This window comes from Gobio gobio (genome assembly GCF_949357685.1).
Source record: "Gobio gobio genome assembly, chromosome: 22".
Classification (NCBI taxonomy): domain Eukaryota; kingdom Metazoa; phylum Chordata; class Actinopteri; order Cypriniformes; family Gobionidae; genus Gobio; species Gobio gobio.
Window position 1 is genome coordinate 12,470,567 of NC_137118.1, and position 21,074 is coordinate 12,491,640.

General features: G+C 40.8%; 1 protein-coding gene across 1 annotated transcript in view; it reads right to left on the minus strand.

Annotated features, from left to right (window-relative positions):
* The window catches only part of nlgn2b (neuroligin 2b), a gene marked incomplete at both ends in the record, with an annotated part of 78,593 nt that overhangs the window by 2,927 nt on the left and 54,592 nt on the right, over positions 1-21,074 (minus strand). Inside the window, 3 exons of the mRNA XM_079803765.1 lie at positions 852-1,005; positions 1,101-1,366; positions 15,525-15,710. Of these exons, the coding sequence (XP_079659891.1) occupies positions 852-1,005; positions 1,101-1,366; positions 15,525-15,710 (606 nt within the window). The remainder of the gene's footprint in view (positions 1-851; positions 1,006-1,100; positions 1,367-15,524; positions 15,711-21,074) is intronic.

Sequence of the window (21,074 nt, forward strand, 5' to 3'; positions counted from 1 at the left end):
AACTCTGTGAATAGTATCATTTATTTTGCTGTTGCACTGTTAATTCAACAGTGTCTACTTACACCAAGTGCAAATAGCGTGCCTTATTGGCAAGTGCTATTCGCACTAGCTCCGCCTAACAATGCCTATTTGGGAAAAACAAGATTCAATATTTTTTTCAGTTTTCAGTGGCAGAGTCAGTAAATCATAAGTCTTAAAGATCTCAGTTTTGACACGATCGACCCGGGTTGGAATCCGCCTTTTGCAAGGCTTGCTCTTCTCTCTTTTCCCATCACATATCACATCGGAAAGGCATTTACTTTCAATAAAAATTCAGAAAATGTTCTAAAAATGGAAATATAGTGCCTAACGAAATGTTTAATAATAATAAAAGCATTTATTGGGTAGGGTTAGGGATAGGTGTAGAGGGGGCTTTTATTGTCCTATTAAGGCAGCATCCAGTTAATAATTTTAATAAATATAACCATTTACACTCTATTTTATTATTGCATCCTGTTTATGTACAACAATACTGAGGTGCAAATAGTATGCATCTGTCAAAATAAAGTATAAATTGCATCTAATTACTATATATACACATATTGCAAAGAACTACTTTTCCATGGTGTAAATAGAATATATCACTATTTTTACTTAGTAAATAGCATCTACAGCTATTCGCACTTAGTGTAAACATCATCTATCGCTAAGAAAATATGATATTTTCACTTGTGTAAATAGAATCTAGAATCTAGTTGCTATTTACACTTAGTGCAAACAGCCACTGCCCTTAATTCAATGGCGGCAATGGCAGTGCAAACAGTGATCTATGTTATAGTGCAAGTGTGTATGCTTATGTCAGTGAAACTCACCATCTGGGTATCCGTATAGGTTGTCCACAAAGTTGGATATGGTGTAGTCAAAAGAAGCAGCTGAAATTCCATCCTCACCCTCACTGTCATCTACAAATTTCAGCCCTTCACCCTGGTTCACCCCCAACAGTATGTCGTAGTTCAGGAACTCCCCCTGAGGACATTACACAAATGTCACCCACAGTACTCACTTTCTCTAATTAACTGTCATGATTAGACTCTGGGAGCTTGCAGTGTCTAAAATCACACCTGCTGCATGAGGATCTCAGGGTCATCGGGTACCACGTCTCCGTCCACCACTGGTCCGAATGCGATGTGGTAACGGGCAGGTTGGATATCCTGATCCACCAGCTCCCTGAAGCTCTTCCTTCGCAGACAGTCCACCAGATCCGCAGTGTCGCTGTAGCTGCAGCCCACCTTCTTGGCCAGGATCTTGGTGTACATCAGGGGCCGGTAGTTCACTGACCAGCTGGATATGGCGGAGCCACTCTGAGCAATGGCTCTCTGGAACAAACCTGAAACCAGGGCTAGATATAAGCAATGACTAAGAAAAGTCAGAGAGCAGGCTATAATGTGAGTGAGTCAATGTGGACACTAAGTGTCCCATGACCATAAGCAAGATAAAGCCACTGAATATCTTTATCATCACACAAGGCCAGTGGAACTTGTTTCTATCACAATAAATGTTTACATTTTTTGCACACAAGTTGTGTTTATCAAGATGAATAAAAATGCAACATAAAATACAATCTCTGTACTTTCTTCTCTGAGGTGAACATATTGGTTGTGTTTGTAATTGTGGACAGTAAGTATTTTTACTGTATAGGACACAATGTGTGTACTTAAGAACATTTTTCAAGTATCAGTACTTTAATTTACTTTTTCTTCACTTCATTCCACAGCATAATATCGTACTTTTTACTCACTACATCTCAGTGCTTTAAGTGGCCGGTACGCGCCGGTACTCAGTACCGCCACTTCCAAATATAGCTCTTGAGCGTACCGCCACCTCTCAGTGCGCCCAGGCCAGAACGTGCTTTTAGCGTACCGGTACGCTCATTTGCGAGCAGAGACTACATTACCCATACACCCTTGAGTTTTACAAGTGAAAAGCGCATGCGTCGCTTTTGCCGCTGTCAGTGTCAACAACTCAAAGTGGTCCGGAGAGAGTGTGTGAAACGCCACGTGAGACTGGGTTGGAAACGCGCAACCATAGCTGCTCGTTTAAAATCTATGGTTAAAATACAAAGCACTTGTGCCGCGGACGAGGACGAGAGTGGCACCACTTCTACCGATGACAACAGCCGCATGTTGTAGCTGGGTCGTTCCTGTATACAGTGACTTTTCTGTCTTTATGATTTACTTACTCATATTTTCTATAAAATGAGTCACATAAGAAATGGCTTAAATTATAAATGTAGGTCTTCTTTATCACTTAAACAGATATAATAGGTATTAAAAATACAATTTTGTATTTTGCACACCTTTTTATTGATATATGCATTCAATTTTATCATGTCCTCAGTGCAAAGTAATCAACTTCCACAAGAATTATAAACCATGAAATGATGAAAATCTCAAAATATTTTTAGATGATGTTATAGAATAGGCTAAACTACCTCTAGTTATACATATAAATCATGTGAAACTATAGTTATTTTTTTTTATTTTTTTACAATTGTCTTCGTTTACTTTGTCCCTGAAGTCATCTTCCACCCTGTTAGTATGTATTTCTCGACTTCCAAAAAATACCACAATTTCATTGAGACAATTTTCAGGAAATTACATAATTAGTTTTTCCAGCTGGAATTCAAACGTACAAAATTAAGTAAGCTTCAACTCACCTCTACCTTTTTTTTTAGTTTTTGAAATGTTATCCTGCTTGTCCCAATCTTAAAGTTCCACCCTGTTAGGCTCTGTTATGAAGAATGTTTGTCCGGTCAAATTTTTTTTAAAACATATCTGACATAGTTATAAAAGTTCTGTTTATCTGTAAAAGGTTAGTTAGCTAAACGTTGATCCCTCAAAGAGCTACGGCTAACTTATCTTAAAATTTTCCACCCTGTTGATTCCGCCCTGTTAGATCTATAAACCTAACAGGGTGGAAATTCTAATAGAATAAATCGTATTTTGTGTATATTGCAAATTCTATAAACACATATATGCATATATAAATATTATATATAAAACCATGTTATATAGGTGCAGTGCCACACATTACTGATGGCAAATCATGCAGGACAATGACGGAAAACTCATCCACTGTTATGGTCTTCCACCCTGTTAGGCGAGTCATTTTTAAATAATAATTTGACAGCAACGTTAAATGTTTTGCATACTTATGTTTCATTTTGGGAGGTGAGGATCATTAAAAGCATATACAATATATGTTTTTAAACAATTTTTTTTTTATTATTTACCATCCTGTTGGCAAAAATGGGTACAAAAAGTACCTGTTCCCTTTCGAAAGGGAACTCGCACTGCGTCAGCTTTTGCTTACGCTATGGGGAACGCCTCCAGCGTGACTGGTGCCTGAAATCACAATACCAAAACGTCAATCCTATTGACCGGCGACAGCCTATGATGTCATCAAGGTGCGACCAGAAAGTATATAAGGGCGCCTTGCCAACATGACAGTATCTCTTCGTCTTCAGGGACTGTTTTGCCTGTCTTCACGTGAAACGTCTACAAGAAGGATAACAATGAAGTGTGCTGAGAACGCCACTTCTGCAGGTGTGTTTTGAATGTGTATCTTGCGCTTTGGATACACACACACTTTGCGTTTACTGTCTGGGAGAAGAGCATGCATGAGAGGTTTGCGAACCTCTTGTGAAAGTATTTGTGAGCGTTGTCCTCTGGAAACGCTCCGCTCTCGGTGGGACCTCTTCTCGAGGGGAGAGGTTTCAGCATCTGGGAAAGACCACGCTCAAGCTGAGGCTGAGCGGCGTCTGAAATGCGCTTCCCAGATGGATCTGGCTCGTCGCTTGGAGACAGTTATGGTTCTTGAGGACGATCCAGATCGCGAGAGGCTCGAGCAGAGGATGGGTGAGTCAGTTAAAGATGCTGAAGCTTTTCAAACCATCCTGTCCCATGTACGGGGAGTTGCTGGAAGTCATGGAACGCGCTGCGGGTAGACTGCAGCTGCCTTGCGGCGCGTGAGGAGAAAGGCTGAGCGTCCAAACAGTTCGGACGATCGGTTTCTCTCCGCCCATGACCTCCCAACTCCTGGGAGTCTTCCATTCTTTCCAGATCTCCATCAACAGATCTCGAGGGAATGGAAGAAACCATACTCAGCCCCGCATCTGTCGACATCGGCGAGCTAGATGTCGCTGATGTCGAGGGACTGCCTGGCTGGGTATATGTCGATGCCGCCCGTGGACGAGATGTTATGTTTATCTCGCCTCTGGGCGGCCGGCGACACTGTGGCTCCCACCCTGCCGGTCTAAATGCCTGAATGGCAGAGCGTACATGTCAGTGGGTCGCGCTGCAGCGGCTTTGCACACCACAGCTGTGTTGCAGGCGGACCTGCTGAGGGACCTCGATCAGGGGGGAGGGACCCCCTGAGGCGGTAGTCGAGTCGCGCCGGACCGCGGTTTTCGCTCTCCGGGCCACCGTACAAATAGCGCCGATGCGGCGAGGGTGGCCACGGAGAGACATCTGTGGTTAAACCGTTTGGACATCAGGGAGAAGGAAAAAATCCTTTCTCCCTGATGCCCCGGTTTCGCCATCTGAACTTTTCGGCACCTCCGTAGAGGCGGTGGTGGGAAAGTTCGGAGAGGCGAAGGCGCGCTCGGCGGCATTCAGGACATGCATTCCGCTGAGGTCCGGGACCGTGCCCAGGCAGTCGGGTGTCCCCGGCCCGTCCCAGTCTGAGGGCTGGAGACGGGAATAGCGAGCCAGCGTCGCCTCTCGTGCGCCCCGCCGCGGAGGACTGGGGGCGCAGGGGAGGCGGGACACCCGCGACAGGAAGAGGAAGGAAGCCGGGGCTGGTAACCGGAACCAGCGCAGGCAGCAGACTCCACCCCCCGAGGAGCGCGGAGATGAACGCTGCCTTTTTTCCCTTCCTCTGGTTTTCCCCCGGGCGCTTTTACATCAGGCCGGTGGCCTATGATGAGCAGAAAATGTAAGATTCTGCCGGCTCGCCTGGCTAGTTTGGTGAAAGCGCCCCCCTCAGGATGGCGGGCGGATACTAGCTCGATGGCTGGGTCGAAGCACCGCGAGGAGCGATTGGTAAGTCCCCCTCTATGAGGGCGAAACATTTTCAAAACTATGTTTTTCAGGACTTTTTGACCGTCACTCCCCTGAGGGGTTGCTTGGGGAAATTTTGGATCATCGAGGGATTTCGCAGGGCCTGCAGCTCCCCGTGAGTAAGCTAAGAACGATCTTCTTTGCAACATTATGTGGTTGTCTGTGAATGCCTCACTTTTGCTAGTAGAGTCTTGCTGCCTCTCCGTGTTATTTTTCCCACTATGTGGGTGTTTAATTTGCGCTCTTGCCCAAGGGATGTAGTGTAGAGGGCTAGCTGTGTTTTCCTAGCGTAAAAGTGGGAAGTAGCTGAAGACCGGGTACGCGCTAATGCGCGAGCTGTAGTAAGATCTGCGCCCAGCTCTGCGGGGCTTTGGGAAAAGGGGTTTCGGGGCCTCAGTGTGTTATATTAGAGGTAATAATATTTCTTTCCCGAGCCCTGAGTAGATCTAGTGCGGTATGCCGCACCACTTGGCCTAGGCTTTGTCAAGGATGGGGGCGTTCCCTTTTAATGAAGGTTGTTCGCCCCTGGCCTGTCCTTTGATATGAGAACATGGCGTGGTTTATGCATCCTTGTTTCAGCCTCCTCTTGTTACAGAGTCGTCCGTCCTAGGGGCCCTAGGACACGGCGATGCAAGTTGTCCCTAGCTGCCTCTGGGATGGAGCCAGCCCCAGGGCGTAGGAGCCAGCTGGTTGTTAGTAGCCAGCTTGGGCAGTCTGGGCAGTTGGACTTCAGAACAGGTAGTAGGCGTCAACTGGCCTCCCTGCAAGGAAGTCTCGACGCCGTGGCCCACGAGTGGGCCCTGGAGGATTTTCTCCACTGGTGTTGACATCAGCAGTAACTTCGTCAGCTAGTCTCCTTGGGGATGAGTCCCCAGGTGTGATCTGGATTTCCAGGCTTTGTCAGCAGCAGACAGCTGCCGCCAGCCCAGGCGCAGCAGCCAGCCTTCTTTAAGGCCGCCCTGAGGGGTAGGCTCCCGGTTGGGTTACCTTCGCTCAGGTGGTAGGCCCGATTGGCCTCCCTGAGGGCCTGCTGTGGTCAGCAGGCGCTGCCTGGTCTTCCCCGAGGGGGCACTACTGGCATTAAGTCCCTCGACGGCTGGTACAAACTGCTAGTAGGCACTGGATGGCTAGCACGAGTGCTAGTAGGTAGTAGGCCACAACTGGCCTCCCTGAGTGCAGCCGCTGAGGCGGTGACCATGGAGTGCTATGAGTAGCACATTCTGGCTATGGGCGGCATGTTCTGTCATCAGGTGGAGGCCCCTCTCGGCCTCCCTGAGGAACGAGTTCCCTGGGTGGGAACGCACAACTGGCTTTACGCTGACAGCTAGTGGTCACCCGCTATCAGGCGCCGGTCTCTGGCCGTTCGCGAGACCTGGAGGCGGTGCTCTTACCCTAGCACGACGAGACGTTACTGCTGCTATGCGGTCCCCACGGGAGGGGTCTTTCATAGTTTGCCTACTGCATGGTTACCTACCAGGCAGGCTTATGAGCTCCTCTCGAATGAGGGTCTACTATGAGCTTACGGCCGCTTGGCGCTGGTTAAGGGTCGTAGGCCCTTCGGGGCCTCCCTGGCATAATCAGCCTGTAAGGCCTCTGGCCTCCTAAGCACGTTTTAAAGTAGGTGCTTGGTAGATCCGAGGATCGAGCGGCTAAACTCCCCTCGCTAGCAAGGGTTATATAGCACTTCGCTGAGAGCTGCTCTCCGGGATAACCCGTCTCTGAGATCTGGCTAGTGGATGTCACTGCCTTTTTTGCAGCACCCTAGCGGGATGCCTCTTCGGAGGCGAGTACCAGAGGCTCTGTACTGTACAGACAGGGTTGACCGTATTACGTGTCCCACATTAGTCTGGGTCACCTGGTCAGGTCTCCCTGGTGGCATTCGGTGAGAACCTCCCGAATAGTGACTGGCATAGGGTTCCCTCGTAGTTCCCTTGCCACGTTCCCTTAAAGGAACCCCTTCTAAGTCGAATGGGCTGGTTCCAGGCCTTCGAGCAGGGCCTGGGAAGGACCTCATGTGTGTGAAGGTTCCTTCTTGGGCGATAGCTTGGGCTATGACCGTAGGGAGCGCTGTCACTGACAGCCTAATGTGACCAGAAGGGGAGTGGTTCAGGCATCTCAGTAGAATTTGCTTGTCTTGACAGTTGTCACTGCCAGTGGGCATGCACTCCCGTCCGCATGGCGGCGTTGGTATATCGTTCCCCATAGCGTAAGCAAAAGCTGACGCAGTGCGAGTTCCCTTTCGAAAGGGAACGTCTCAGGTTACGAATGTAACCATTGTTCCCTGAGAACAGGGAACGAGACACTGCGTCGCTTTGCCATGCCGCAGGGCTTGCCTGCTGAAAACAGTCCCTTCAGACGATTTGATACTGTCATGTTGGCAAGGCGCCCTTATATACTTCCTGGTCGCACCTTGATGACATCATAGGCTGTCGCCGGTCAATAGGATTGACGTTTTGGTATTGTGATTTCAGGCACCAGTCACGCTGGAGGCGTTCCCCATAGCGTAAGCAAAAGCTGACGCAGTGTCTCGTTCCCTGTTCTCAGGGAACAATGGTTACATTCGTAACCTGAGACGTTCTTAATAATCAAGACATTCTATTCATCAATAATAGTTTTGTTATTGTTTCAAGAATTTAAAAAAAATACCATGATGGCATAAGGGACATATACTATCCAAGAAAAACTTGTTATTGTTTAACATTTACATTATTAACATTTTGTGATAACTATGTATATGTCCCTAACAGGGTGGAACACCTTCACGGCCCGTGTCTGAACAATGAATCTACCCATAATTATTATTTTTTTAGTCCCTGAGCTTGACCAATATGTATTCCGACTAGTTAAACATGTCACCATTTTGGTAGAATGCTAAAAACATGAAAATCATGTACTTTTTTTTCAAACATTTATGAAGCCAAAATGTTACCGCATACCAGGAATGACCCAGCTATAGTTTCTAACTGTGTTGCTATTTGATTAGAAAAAAGAAAGAAAAAAGTTAACATTGGCCTGCATGGTAGCCTAATGAGGTGCCGTCAATGGTCTTGCTTTGTAAATAAACTCTTATTGTAACAAATTATATATTTACACAATTACAAGAACTATATGTAAGTTCTAAGGCTGAGAACAAGTTAGAAAGAGCTTTAAAATATGGACCTTCTTGAATTATTGACTAAACAATCCCCCCATAACCACGCCCCCAACAAAGCCCCGCCCCCTCTGGTGAGTACCGGCACTTTATTTTTTCCACTTAAAGCACTGCTACATCTCATGAAAACATATCGTTACTCGTTATTTTGAACTGAAGAAATCGTCTGGTGCTCTGAGACGCAATAGCAGTGTCTGATTCGTGAACGAGCTGATTCTAAATTACAAATGACGACTTATTGTAAATGAAAATCATATTTAGGTCACGACTTTCAGACATTTTTGGAATAAATCTGCTGTAAAGGTCGAGAATGCGGGCACGTCCATATCACCATCTCAACAGTGTAGATTTTAAGTAAACAAACAAACATCATAACATTAAAATAGCACAAATTATTGCACTTGCATTCTTTTAAATTAATGTCTTGTATTATTCTTTTCAAATTATTGCACACGTGCCACAGTTTGGGTTTTGTTTGTGTTCATGTCTTTATATTTATGCTCCTTGTCCTGTTCCTGGTTTTGTCATGTGTAACTGTTTGTCATGTGATCCTGCCATGTGCTCTATTGTCATGTGATTCCCTTGTCCTCATGTGTTATAATAGGCTTGTTTGACTTGATACAGCGATGCGCAGACCGATCGGCGGCTGACTTGAAGCAGTGCATGCTGGTTAGAAATTTTGTCCGACTTAAGGCAGCGCCGACGCCACGTGACAGTGACGTATGTCAACAAAGTGCCGCGAGAGCGATTCGAGAGCAGCCGGCTAATACAGCCGGTGCAGTTTCTCCAGAGCGGCTGCACAAGGCGGCACGGATTCTGATGACGACACAGCTGTTCCCCGATTGGCCGGATTCACCGCATGACAGTGATCACGTGTCTCATGTTTATTCTAAAACCTCCACTAATGCTCACAAATCAGTTTTTTTATAACGGTAAAACCTCTTTTCATGTAGTCACGATTTTATATTGTCATAAATAAAACGGATAAAAAATGTAGACCCCACTTCTTTGATAGTGTAGGTTTATATGTTGAACTTTATTCTTGTACAAACAGATGCTTTATTAAGCAGTACATAAATGAAAATGTCTCTGAAATCTCGAACACACCTGTTCTCATTGGTTGTTTTTGTCAGGTGTTCATCATTTCTGTTTTGTCATTGGTTCATTGTTTGATTGTTCACAGGTGTTACTTGTTAGTCATTAGTAGTCTGTGTATTTAAGCCCTCATGTTTGCTATGTATCTTTGTCAAGTATTGTAAGTGTAACCCATTGTTTGTTGAGTTGTCAAGTCATGTTATGTTTTAGTTCAGTCAGTTCAAGTCTACTCTGGTTTAAGTCATGTTTTAGTTTGGTTTGTTTTGTATTTGTTCACGTTTTGATTAATAAATTGCACTTGGGTTCATCTACACTCGCATCCAGTGGATATTGTTACAACACGTCATTTCAAATGATAAAAAGCTAGTATGTTTGCATAGCATTCATTTTAAAATGTTATGCATTTTTGTGTGACGTGACGTCTATTTTTATTGTTTGACAACACACATTACATATTATGTATCTGCATCCACCAATCTTCCTTACTGACTACTGACAATTCATATTAATTCATAATGATGTTAGACCCAGCAATTCCCCTCTCCCAGGTATTTTGAGCAGTAGGGTTATGTAAAATATAGTGGGGAGAACAAGATTTCGAGAACAATTTTGCAGTTTTGCCCACTTACAAAGCATGTAGAAGTCTGTATCCAGAAAAATCCAGAAAATCACATTGTATGATTTTTAAATAATTAATTAGCATTTTATTGCATGACATACCAGCATGATATACCACACACCAACCAGTAAGAATTCCGGCTCTCACAGACCTGTTCCTTTTTCTTTAAGAAGCCCTCCTGTTCTCTACTCATTACCTGTATTAACTGCACCTGTTTGAACTTGTTACCTATATAAAAGACACCTGTCCACACACTCAATCAAACAGACTCCAACCTCTCCACAATGGCCAAGACCAGAGAGCTGTGCAATGACATCAGGGACAAAACTGTAGACCTGCACAAGGCTGGGATGGGCTACAGGACAATAGGCAAGCAGCTTGGTGAGAAGGCAACAAATGTTGGCGCAATTATTAGAAGATGGAAGAAATTAAAGGTGACGGTCAATCTCCCTCGGTCTGGGGCACAATGCAAGATTTCATCTCGTGGGGCATCACTGTTCATTAGGAAGGTCAGGGATCAGCCCAGAACTACATGGCAGGACCTGGTCAATGACCTGAACAGAGCTGAGACCACAGTCTCAAAGAAAACCATTAGTAACTCACTACGCCGTCATGGATTAAAATCCTGCAGCGCACGCAAGGTCCCCCTGCTCAAGCCAGCGTATGTCCAGGCCCGTCTGAAGTTTGCCAATGACCATCTGATGATCCAGAGGAGGAATGGGAGAAGGTGAGACAAATATAGAGCTTTTTGGTCTAAACTCCACTCGCCGTGTTCGGAGGAAGAAGAAGGATGAGTACAACCTCAAGAAAACCATCCCAACCGTGAACCATGGAGGTGGAAACATCATTCTTTGGGGATGCTTTTCTGCAAAGGGGACAGGACGGCTGCACAGTATTGAGGGGAGGATGGATGGGGCCATTTATCGCGAGATCTTGGCCAACAACCTCCTTCCCTCAGTAAGAGCATTGAAGATGGGTCGTGGCTAGGTCTTCCAGCATGACAACGAGCCGAAACACACAGCCAGGGCAACTAAGGAGTGGCTCTGTAAGACGCATCTCAAGGTCCTGGAGTGGCCTAGCCAGTCTCCAGACCTGAACCCAATAGAAAATCTTTGGAGGGAGCTGAAAGTCCGTTTTGCCCAACGACAGCCCCGAAACCTGAAGGATCTGGAGAAGGTCTGTATGGAGGAGTGGGCCAAAATCCCTGCTGCAGTGCCAAGAACTACAGGAAACGTTTGATCTCTGTAATTGCAAACAAAGGTTTCTGTACCAAAAATTAAGTTCTGCTTTTCTGATGTATCAAATACTTATGTCATGCAATAAAATGCAAATTAATTACTTAAAAATCATACAAAGTGATTTTCTGGATTTTTGTTTTAGATTCCGTCACTTACAGTTGAAAATAACCTATGATAAAAATGACAGACTTCTACATGCTTTGTAAGCGGGCAAACCTGTAAAATCAGCAGTGTATCAAGTACTTGTTCTCCCCACTGTCTATATAAAATTAATGTAAAAGTATAGTCTATAACTATATAAAATAAAACATTCATTGATGAGTCCTTTTTGCTTTTAAGACTTAAGCACATTTTCAAGTACTTTTGTACTTTTAATCAAGTAAAATTGGAAAGCAGTACTTAAAACTTTTACTGAAGTAATATTTTATTAGGGTATCTGTAGTGAAATTTTCACTTAAGTACTTGATTTGTGTACTTTGTCGAACGTGTTATCACGTTCACATCTGTCAACTGTCATTCTGACAACCGGAATTCTGGTCCGGAGATATTTAACTCGGTAAAGAAAGTAAATAGATACTTTGTATTACATGTTCTTTTTTTATTAATCTAGATATCTCACAACTTGTGTGCTTTTTCTGGGCAAGTCGGAGTGAACTGTGGCGCTAATAGAGTGACGATTGTGTGCCGTGCACAGAAGGCCAAGGTCAGGATTTTCGTTTACTCGCAATTTTGTCATGACAACCGGTACACAGCATTCACTTCAGGAGGTTTACCTTGTTATTAGTATTATTGTATTATTTCTTATTATTTACTTTACAGAAGAGGCGAGAGTCATGCTCGCTATCGGCCGAGCTCAGTATTTTGACTGAATAATCTTAATAATTTAATAATTTCTTTCTCTCAAAACCCTATAGTATGCCTCCTGATCGCTTTCCATGTATGGCACACGTCTCACTGTATCATTGCATGATACTTTTGTATAATTTCGTTTTACAGTTTTAGCCTGGTCATCATTCACTGCCATTATATAGAGGAGCGCGTGCAAGATTTAAAAAAAAAATTCTGCTTTTGAGGTCCTAGGCATTAGAACAAGGACACAGGGCATTAGAACAACAGCAGGGTGAGTAAAAGATGACTTTATTTCATTTCAGGTGAACTATCCCTTTAAATAATACATTAAATTATTAAGTATATGTATATGACACGTGTCACATGGAACCATACTTTTTTTAAAGTGTGATGCTGGTCACTATTCACTGCCATTATATGGAAAAGTGCGAGCGGGACATTTTATTTTGGAGTAAATAATGACAATTTTCATCTTAGTGTGAACCATCCCTTTGACTTCAGAAGAGAATAGAACAGATTCTTAGACAAACATACCTATATGATTCAACTGTAGCGAGCATGTACAAATGTTAATCAGATTACAATTGGCCTCTGTGTTAGGAAGGAAGATGCCATGCGATGTGCATTTCATTAATTAATCCTTCAAAATATTTGATCATGCTGGTCTTCAACAGAGTGTAACCAATAACAACATGAACCAGCAGTCAGGGGCTTGTTTTAATGTGTTGTAAATAGGGCAGGTATATACTCCGATTCATTACTTGAGTGAAAGTGAGACAAAGTGAACTCAGCAGTGTTCGAAAGCGCTCTGGATAAGCATGAGGAAACCATCTTGGATTTCAGAACCCTGCTGCACCGTTATGTAAAGTGTCCCACGTTTTTCATCTGCAGATTCTGTTATTAATTATTAAAATGTTTCCCCCACCCCCCCAGTCACACACACACATACACACACACACACTATTACAAGACCCCCCCAGCTCCAGTTCCCTATGAAATCAATTAAGAATCAGCTCAGCTGCAGTCCAACACTTCTGCATCACACACACATAGTTGTACATGCTGCTCATTATAAATTTGTCTCACATCTCTCCGTTTTTATCACACAGCACTCATTATAAACTGGCATCAAATGCAGATGCACGTGTGATCTGCAGATAGCAGTATAAATCAGTCTCACACACACTGAAAGGCAGTGCCAAAAATCTCACTTTCACACTATCAGTAATTAAAACATTTATAATATAGAATAGCATATTGTAAAAACGTATAGCATAAAAAAAGGGTTGAAGACTTTAAAGGGTTAGTTCACCCAAAAATGAAAATTCTGTCATTAATTAAAATTACTCACCCTCATGTAAGACTTTCATTCATCTTCAGAACACAAATTAAGATCTTTTTAATGAGAACTGAGAGCTTTCTGTGCCTCCATTGACAATCTACACAACTATCACTTTCAAGCCCCAGAAAGGTAGTAAAGACATCATAAACGTAGTCCATGTGACTCTTTAATGAAAAAGATCTTCCTTTGCGTTCTGAAGATGAATGGAAGTCTTACGGGTTTGAAACGACTTTAGGGTGAGTAATTAATGATAGAAATGTAATTTGATCCAAATATCCAAAAACAAAAGTCATTTAGATTTGCAATGAGCTGAGGGTCAGTAAATGGGTCAATGAAGAAAAAAACTATTCTTAAACACACATCATGTTCTTAGAAATGTAATCTTTCTACTGATGTTGGTTTCATATGGTTTTGATATGGTATACCATTTTCAAGGAAAGTTCAAATTTCTCTAAAATATCACCGTAAAAACGAATACATTTTCTTTACACCTTGTGAGTGTACACAACAAAATATTTTAAATTAAATGTTTAGTTTTTTTCAAGTATTAAAACAAATTATTAATTTTGGGGGATTTTTTACAACCTAAACTACAACCTAAACTTGTATCCAATTTTCTGATATTTTAAGAAACTTACTGACCTTGAAACAACATTTAAAATATTAATAAAAGTGGAGCAGTTGTGTTAAAGGAACACGCCGACTTTTGGGGACTTAAGCTTATTCACCGTATCCCCCAGAGTTAGAGAAGTCCATACATACCATTCTCATCTCCGTGCGTGCCATAACTCTGTCTGACGCACCCACCGCTAGCCTAGCTTAGCACAAAGACTGGAGGTAAATGGCTCCAGCTAGCCTACTGCTCAATATGTGATAAAATAACGCCAACATTTTCCTATTTATATGCTGTGATGTGTATAGTTACTTATAGATTTCTAGACCGATATGGCTAGGAACTATTCACTCATTCCTGTGTAATAATCAAGGAACTTTGAGCCGTACCATGAGTGCAGTGGTGCAATGATATTACAAAGCACCTGAAAATAGGCTAACTTCCGTAAACATAACCAACGTGACAACATATTTGCACAGGGAGCGTGCTGGGGACTATTTTCAGGCGCTGCGTAATGTCTAAGTACACGATGTAACTATACACATCACAACATGTAAATAGGTAGATGTTCGCATTATTTTGTCACTTATTGAGCAGTAGGCTAGCTGGAGCCATTTACCTCCAGTCTTTGTGCTAAGCTAGGCTAGCGGTGGGTGCATCAGACAGAGTTATGGCACGCACAGAGATGAGAATGGTATGTATGGACTTCTCTAACTCTGGGGGATACGGTGGATAAGCTAAAGTCCCAAAAAGTCGGCGTGTTCCTTTAAGAAAAAATAGATTATGTCAAACTACTTAATAACGTTTACTTTTTAAGAATTTAATTCTTTTAATAAGGCTTGTTTCTCAGGACAGTTGAATTACCATGATATGTTTAACTTTATGTCCCCCCCATATAAATTTAAAAATTAATATAGAAATGAAAAATGTTCTCAGCATTGGAGAGGTGTATTCAAGTCGTTCTACACTACCATTCAAAAGTTTGGGGTAAGTAAGATGTTCAATGTTTTTGAAAGAAGTCTCTTATGCTCACCATGGCAGTATTTAGTTGGACAAAAATACAGTAAAAACATTAAAAGACATTTAATGTTTTCTTTATTAATATATTTTTTAAAATATTATTTATTTCAGTGATGGCAGAGCTGGATTTTCAGCAACCATTACTTCAGTCTTCAGTATTACATGATCCTAAAGAAATCATTCTAATACGAAGATCTTTTGTAACATTATAACGTTATAAATTACAATGTCTGTCGCTTTTGATCACTTGAATGAGTCCTTACTGAATACAAGTATTCATTTCTTTCTACAAAAAAAATAACAAAGAAAAGAAAAACTCTTACCGACCCCAAATGTTTGAATGGTAGTGCATGTATGAATTACATTTTGAAGGCATTTACTGAATAAATTAATAGATCCAGACACAAATGAGCATCCTAAAATGAGTAAATAATGAGTCATTTTTTGGGGTGACCTTCTTTTAAACTATGGAGCTCTTTATTGAAGATGATCACAAACCTTCAGAATGATGGGACAGGATGAGAAGGTTGACACAGGAGGCTCCAGCCCCGGAGCCAAATATGGTGATTCTCTCTGGGTCTCCTCCAAAGTGTCCGATGTTCTCATTGAGCCAACGTAGAGCCTGAATCTGGTCCAGTAGCCCATAATTCCCCTTTGCAGACTGATCTCCAGTGCTCAGAAAACCTGCAGAGAATAATAGAGTTACACCGGAGAAAAATAACAGACAGTACGGACCAAAGGTATAAAAAGACCATGATCAATACATGTTGATCAAGCACTCTGAGCCTGAGAAGAGCAAAGCGCATTGGTAAGAATAAAATGAGGCAGATGACTAAAGCTTTAATTAGACATGTTCGATTTCCGGTTTTATTTTGTAGAAACCATGGAAACACCAAAGACGCTTTAATATATTACGTGTTTTATTAGACAGGTGAGCAACTGTTTGAATACATTCATCGACAGAAAACGTATCATTGTTATATATCTCAACACAGTTAGTCTTATTGTTTAAATCTCGTTTTCTTGATTTACCGCGAGGACCATGTTTTACCATGCCTTATATAGATCTATCTTACTGCAGTGTGTAACAAGTGTCTCATAGTAGCCGCCGAACGAAGCATTATAACATAACTTTCAACACACTTAAATAATATAAGTAATATGATAAAACTGTGTTACCCCACATACGCATGACCGGAAAAAGCGGAATCGCTCGCCTGCGGCATAATAAAAGCTCTGTGAAATCCAGGCGTCATCAAGCTAAGCCTTTGTTTTGAATAAGCGACCTCAAGCGCCGAAAAATTACATATTGTGGCTTTAAGAGCACTTTTTATTTCATAAGGTTTGAGAAAAGTTCGTATATAATTAAGGATGTTTATCAATGCATAATGAAAAAATAGGCATTGTTCAATGTATACTGCACAATATACAGAACATTATTGTTTTTAAAAGAAGCTTTTAAGTGAATGATTCAATGACTGAATGCTTTGGGCCACTCAGTGGTCGCCAACTTCTGACGTTGCCTACAGGAACGGTAACTGAACAAATGAGTGAACAAATCAGAACTTATTCAAAAGACTCAAATCACTCCATTGACAGTTCATAAATCTATTAAAAACACAGTATGTCTCTCAGTAGAACACATTTACACATTTCCGATACACTTTCCCTCATTAGATTGGAGTATTTTTTTTGTAAAATTGAGCATGTTTATCTTATAAAATATAATAGTATATGTATAATAGTAGAAAAAATAGCAGGGCTTGACGCTTACTTTTTTCTCCAAAGAGCACCTGTTGAATTCTGCTTTCATTTCAAATTGAGTTAAAAGGTTTAGTAATTCCGTTGTTTTGTCTTTTTTTGTTATTTAAAAAAATGTCTGTATAGTTTTTATTAATTTTTATTTCAGTTTTAGTTTGGTACATCAGGTTAATGAAACTAAATAACAGGTTAATTTCAACTAAATTTTTATAAAAACGTCTTTTTTTTATATTTTATTTTATGTCAGTTAACATTTTTTTATTTCAAGTAAAGATTTTTTTTTAATGGTTTTAGTTTTTGTTAGCAATAATAACACTGATACTAGTAAAATCCATGGGCGTCAAAACCATTGTATGTGGGTGGGACACATACAAAATACTTTTTACGATCAATGATACTGGACCCACTCACTTTTATCGTCTCTAATTCAGCACATGTCTGTTTACCTACCCCTAACCGATAAACACTTATTATTAAACACGTTAGACACTTTATTTCCACTTTTCTAATATTTTCTTCATTTTAATTTAAAATAAATGCCTTTCCGATCTGATATGTGATGGGAAAAGGGAGTGGAGTGAGTTCGGCAAAAGGCGGATTCGAAACTCGGTTCGATTTGTGTCAAAACTTGATGCCATGCATCTTACCCCTACACTATTGCTGCTCTCAATGATATGGTGATTTCCGTAATTATGTCTTTCCCAAGCAGACGTTTAGCAAACAAGGCAATATTTGGACTTAATATAAATGGCATCTATTCCAGTAAAAATTTTCTGAGAGAGGACACACCCACATTTTTTTTGCTTCCGACGCCCATGGTAAAATCTATATATTTAATACTGTTCTTAGTCTTTCCTTCCTGTGATGGATTCCCTTTCCATCCCAGACAGAATTAGAAACAGTTTGTGTAACCAAATAATAACCTGGGTGGAAATTGGACACACTGTGTGACTTTTATTTAATAAACAAGCCTGAAAAACACCAGGACTATTTTGAAATGCCTATGCTTTATTATTGCAGGATGCTCATTCAAATTCAGATGCGGGAGATACAATATACATTCTTACAACTGTATACAACATATTACAATATAAACACCCTAAAGTAAACATTGTCATTATTGCGTGAGCCTGTAGAACACACAACAGCGCAACGTTCAGGCTTTGAAACGTGAAGTGCTCACATTTATGTAATGAAATCATAGCCTTTTGAAGTTTAATAATCACATTAGGTAGTATCGTGATTTATGTTTTTCCATCACCAAAATATAAGATGCCTTAAAATTATCAAGATGCTTGCTATATACCATTTAAGGTATTGAAGACATCTTTTTATGACCTTGCATTTAAGAAAATTGATCCACATGGATTTTTTTTATTCACACACATGCTCCAAAATACATTTTACAGTTCGTACACATCTATTTTTAGTCGCAAATTCGAGTGAAATGGTCGCACTGTGGAGCCCTGAATAGTAGGCATTACTCAATGTACTGCACGCACAATATACAGAAGCAGTAGGCTACATTCATATTTTTAAAAGACTCTTTTAAGCAAATGATTCAATGATTGCATCTTTGGCTAAGTGAACATGACTCTGAGTCACTCACTGGTGAAGTAGTCTAAAGGAACACATGATTAAAAATATTCTAATCATCCCATTGCTAGATCATAGATCTATTTATAATCGCTCAAAAACATATGTGTCTAAAATCACTAGGAACGCTTTAGCAGAACATGTTTTCATCTGCAATGCTCAGCACTGTGAACCTCAGTGGTGCTGGGGTGGGTTTGATGCATTAACTGTTATCATCGCTGGTGAGAGTTTTATTATCATCTTGTCAAGCCTGTCTTTATGACGGGTCTAGCCGATTAGCCAGTTTAGACATTTGGACCGCGTTTCTCTGGATAGCAGAAGCTTAAGTGCTCACGGCTCACATACACACTTTAAAATAGGAAGCCCATATACCATTATGGACCTCTACAAATAATAAATGCTAATGCTCATTAAAATGGGCCGTATGAGGCTCTCGAGTCACGGTGTAAATGAGAACTAAAGAGCTTATGTAAGTCTATTTTACTACTCTAACTGAACCGGTGATGCACTAAAAACATGAACATTTGGAGAGAAAAGGGAATTTCTAACATACATCATATGTCTAAGAAAGCACTCTTCAGACTGTGAAAGATAGGCTTCCTCTGGAATATTAAAAGAAATGGGGAAAAGACATAAGAGGGGAAAAAAAGAGATAAAAATAGACCCGTACTTAAAAGCTACGTGCCCTCAGACCCAATAAAAGAGTCAGTTAGTGTGGCTGTGTGTGTGTGTTTTAGAGAAAAAGAGCATGTCAAAGAAACCAAAAGGGATGAGTAGAGAAAAAGACAAACTGCCATGTTGTTTTCAGGAGTCAGGCCTGTGAGGAAGACGACAAGCGACAACATACGGCACATCATATCACAAACAACACACAACAGATCACAAACTCGGCACCTCTACATATAAAAGGCTCTCCCAGTGCGTCATAGATGGAGCAATACACAGAAATAGAGTTCTTTGAAAATGTTCGTTACAGATGTAAAAAAAAAAAGCTTTTGACGTCTGAAAGTCCCGCCGAACGATAATGACATTGTTTTAAAGGATACCACCGCCTCTGCTACATCCATTTACATGCTATATAAAGTAGTAGCATGTATTCATGACCGAAGGCACCGTTATTCTAAGACATGACAAAATACAACAGAAATAGTGATTTTGCACTTATGCATCACTATATTTGAAATTAATACAGCCTATATTTTTGCTCTTTGCCTTGAAATACCACATTCACTACCAATCAAAAGTTTGATTCAAAAATACAGTACAACATTATATGTAAATGTAATGCCTCCTCACACAAATTCCACCCTGACTGTTCACACTTTTATTACGAAATATCCAATACATATCTGTTTTATTTCAGTTTAGTTGGTCACACTCATCAAGAAAAAACAAAAAACAAAAATGGGCCACACTCAGCTGTGGTGTGAACATCGCCGTATTGTCTAAATGACATTAATAGGGCAGGTAACTGGATGTTTGTTAACTCACATTCTAAGCGTCGGCCTCACGAGTCAAGGACAACCCCTAGAAAACGAGACAAATTACGTATTCATCAAACTGCTAGATCAGGCCACCACAGGCGAGTCCCTAAAGATGAGTGAAGTCACTGAGTGCATTACAAATACAACTGTAGTGCAAATTAGAGGGGGAGTGTGGACGTGAGGTCTTTTTATAATAGTTTCATATTAGGTGAGTGTGAAACCTAGAGGTAGTGAATCTGTGGCTATATTCGGAAATCTGGCTGTTTGGGTATGCATACTTTGTGCAGTATGCACATTTCTGGAGGCACAGCATACGTAGATGTCCTACTTCACTGGGTATTGTATCCCACAATGCAACCTGCTCAACTTAACCTTGCATACGCAGTAACTACGTTAGTATGCCATTTGGAACTGCTGCCAGGCCCGGTTACAGAATCAAATCACTGAGGGTGCTTCTGAAATTACTGAGTGTGCTCTAGTAAAGTGCAGAGAGGCTAAGCAAAGACTCCAACATAGTAGTGTACAGTGAGACATCGCTTTTACCAATAATTGGAATTTCTAAAATATTTTGCTACAAATTGTCTAATAATCTATTAGTCTGTCTTTACATTGATTTAATGCGTTACTAGTATTTTAACATGTCATCTTCCTGAGAACCAGAAAAAAAAAAAGGTTTTGTGAATTTATACCCCCCCCCCCATATTTTAAGATATAGGGGGATAAAACTTTAACTGAACAAACTAAAACTTAACTAAAATAAATAAAACCCAAATATTAATAATAATAAAATAATAAAAATGACAAAAGAATATAAAAAAATTGCTAATATTTTTACTAAAATTTAAATGAAAACTGAAATATAAACATAAAAGCTTTAATATCTTTAAAAAGCAAAATATCTATATCTATATATCTAAATAACTATACTGGTATATAAACAACACAAAAACAACACTGGCACTCACATAGTCCAAACTACATCCTTCTTAGTATGTATTGTATGCTATATAAAATACATGAAATATAATGTACATTGCAACAGCAAACCCCAAACTGTTAAAAAATGGTTGTTTTACATTTATACTATTTTGTGTAGAAAATTTTAACTTTTGTCAAGTCTGATTAAATAAGGAGTCAAGCAAGGTACATTGTTGGATACAGTATTCTATACAGTTGCATGCTGCACTTAATGGCAAATGTAGAAGGT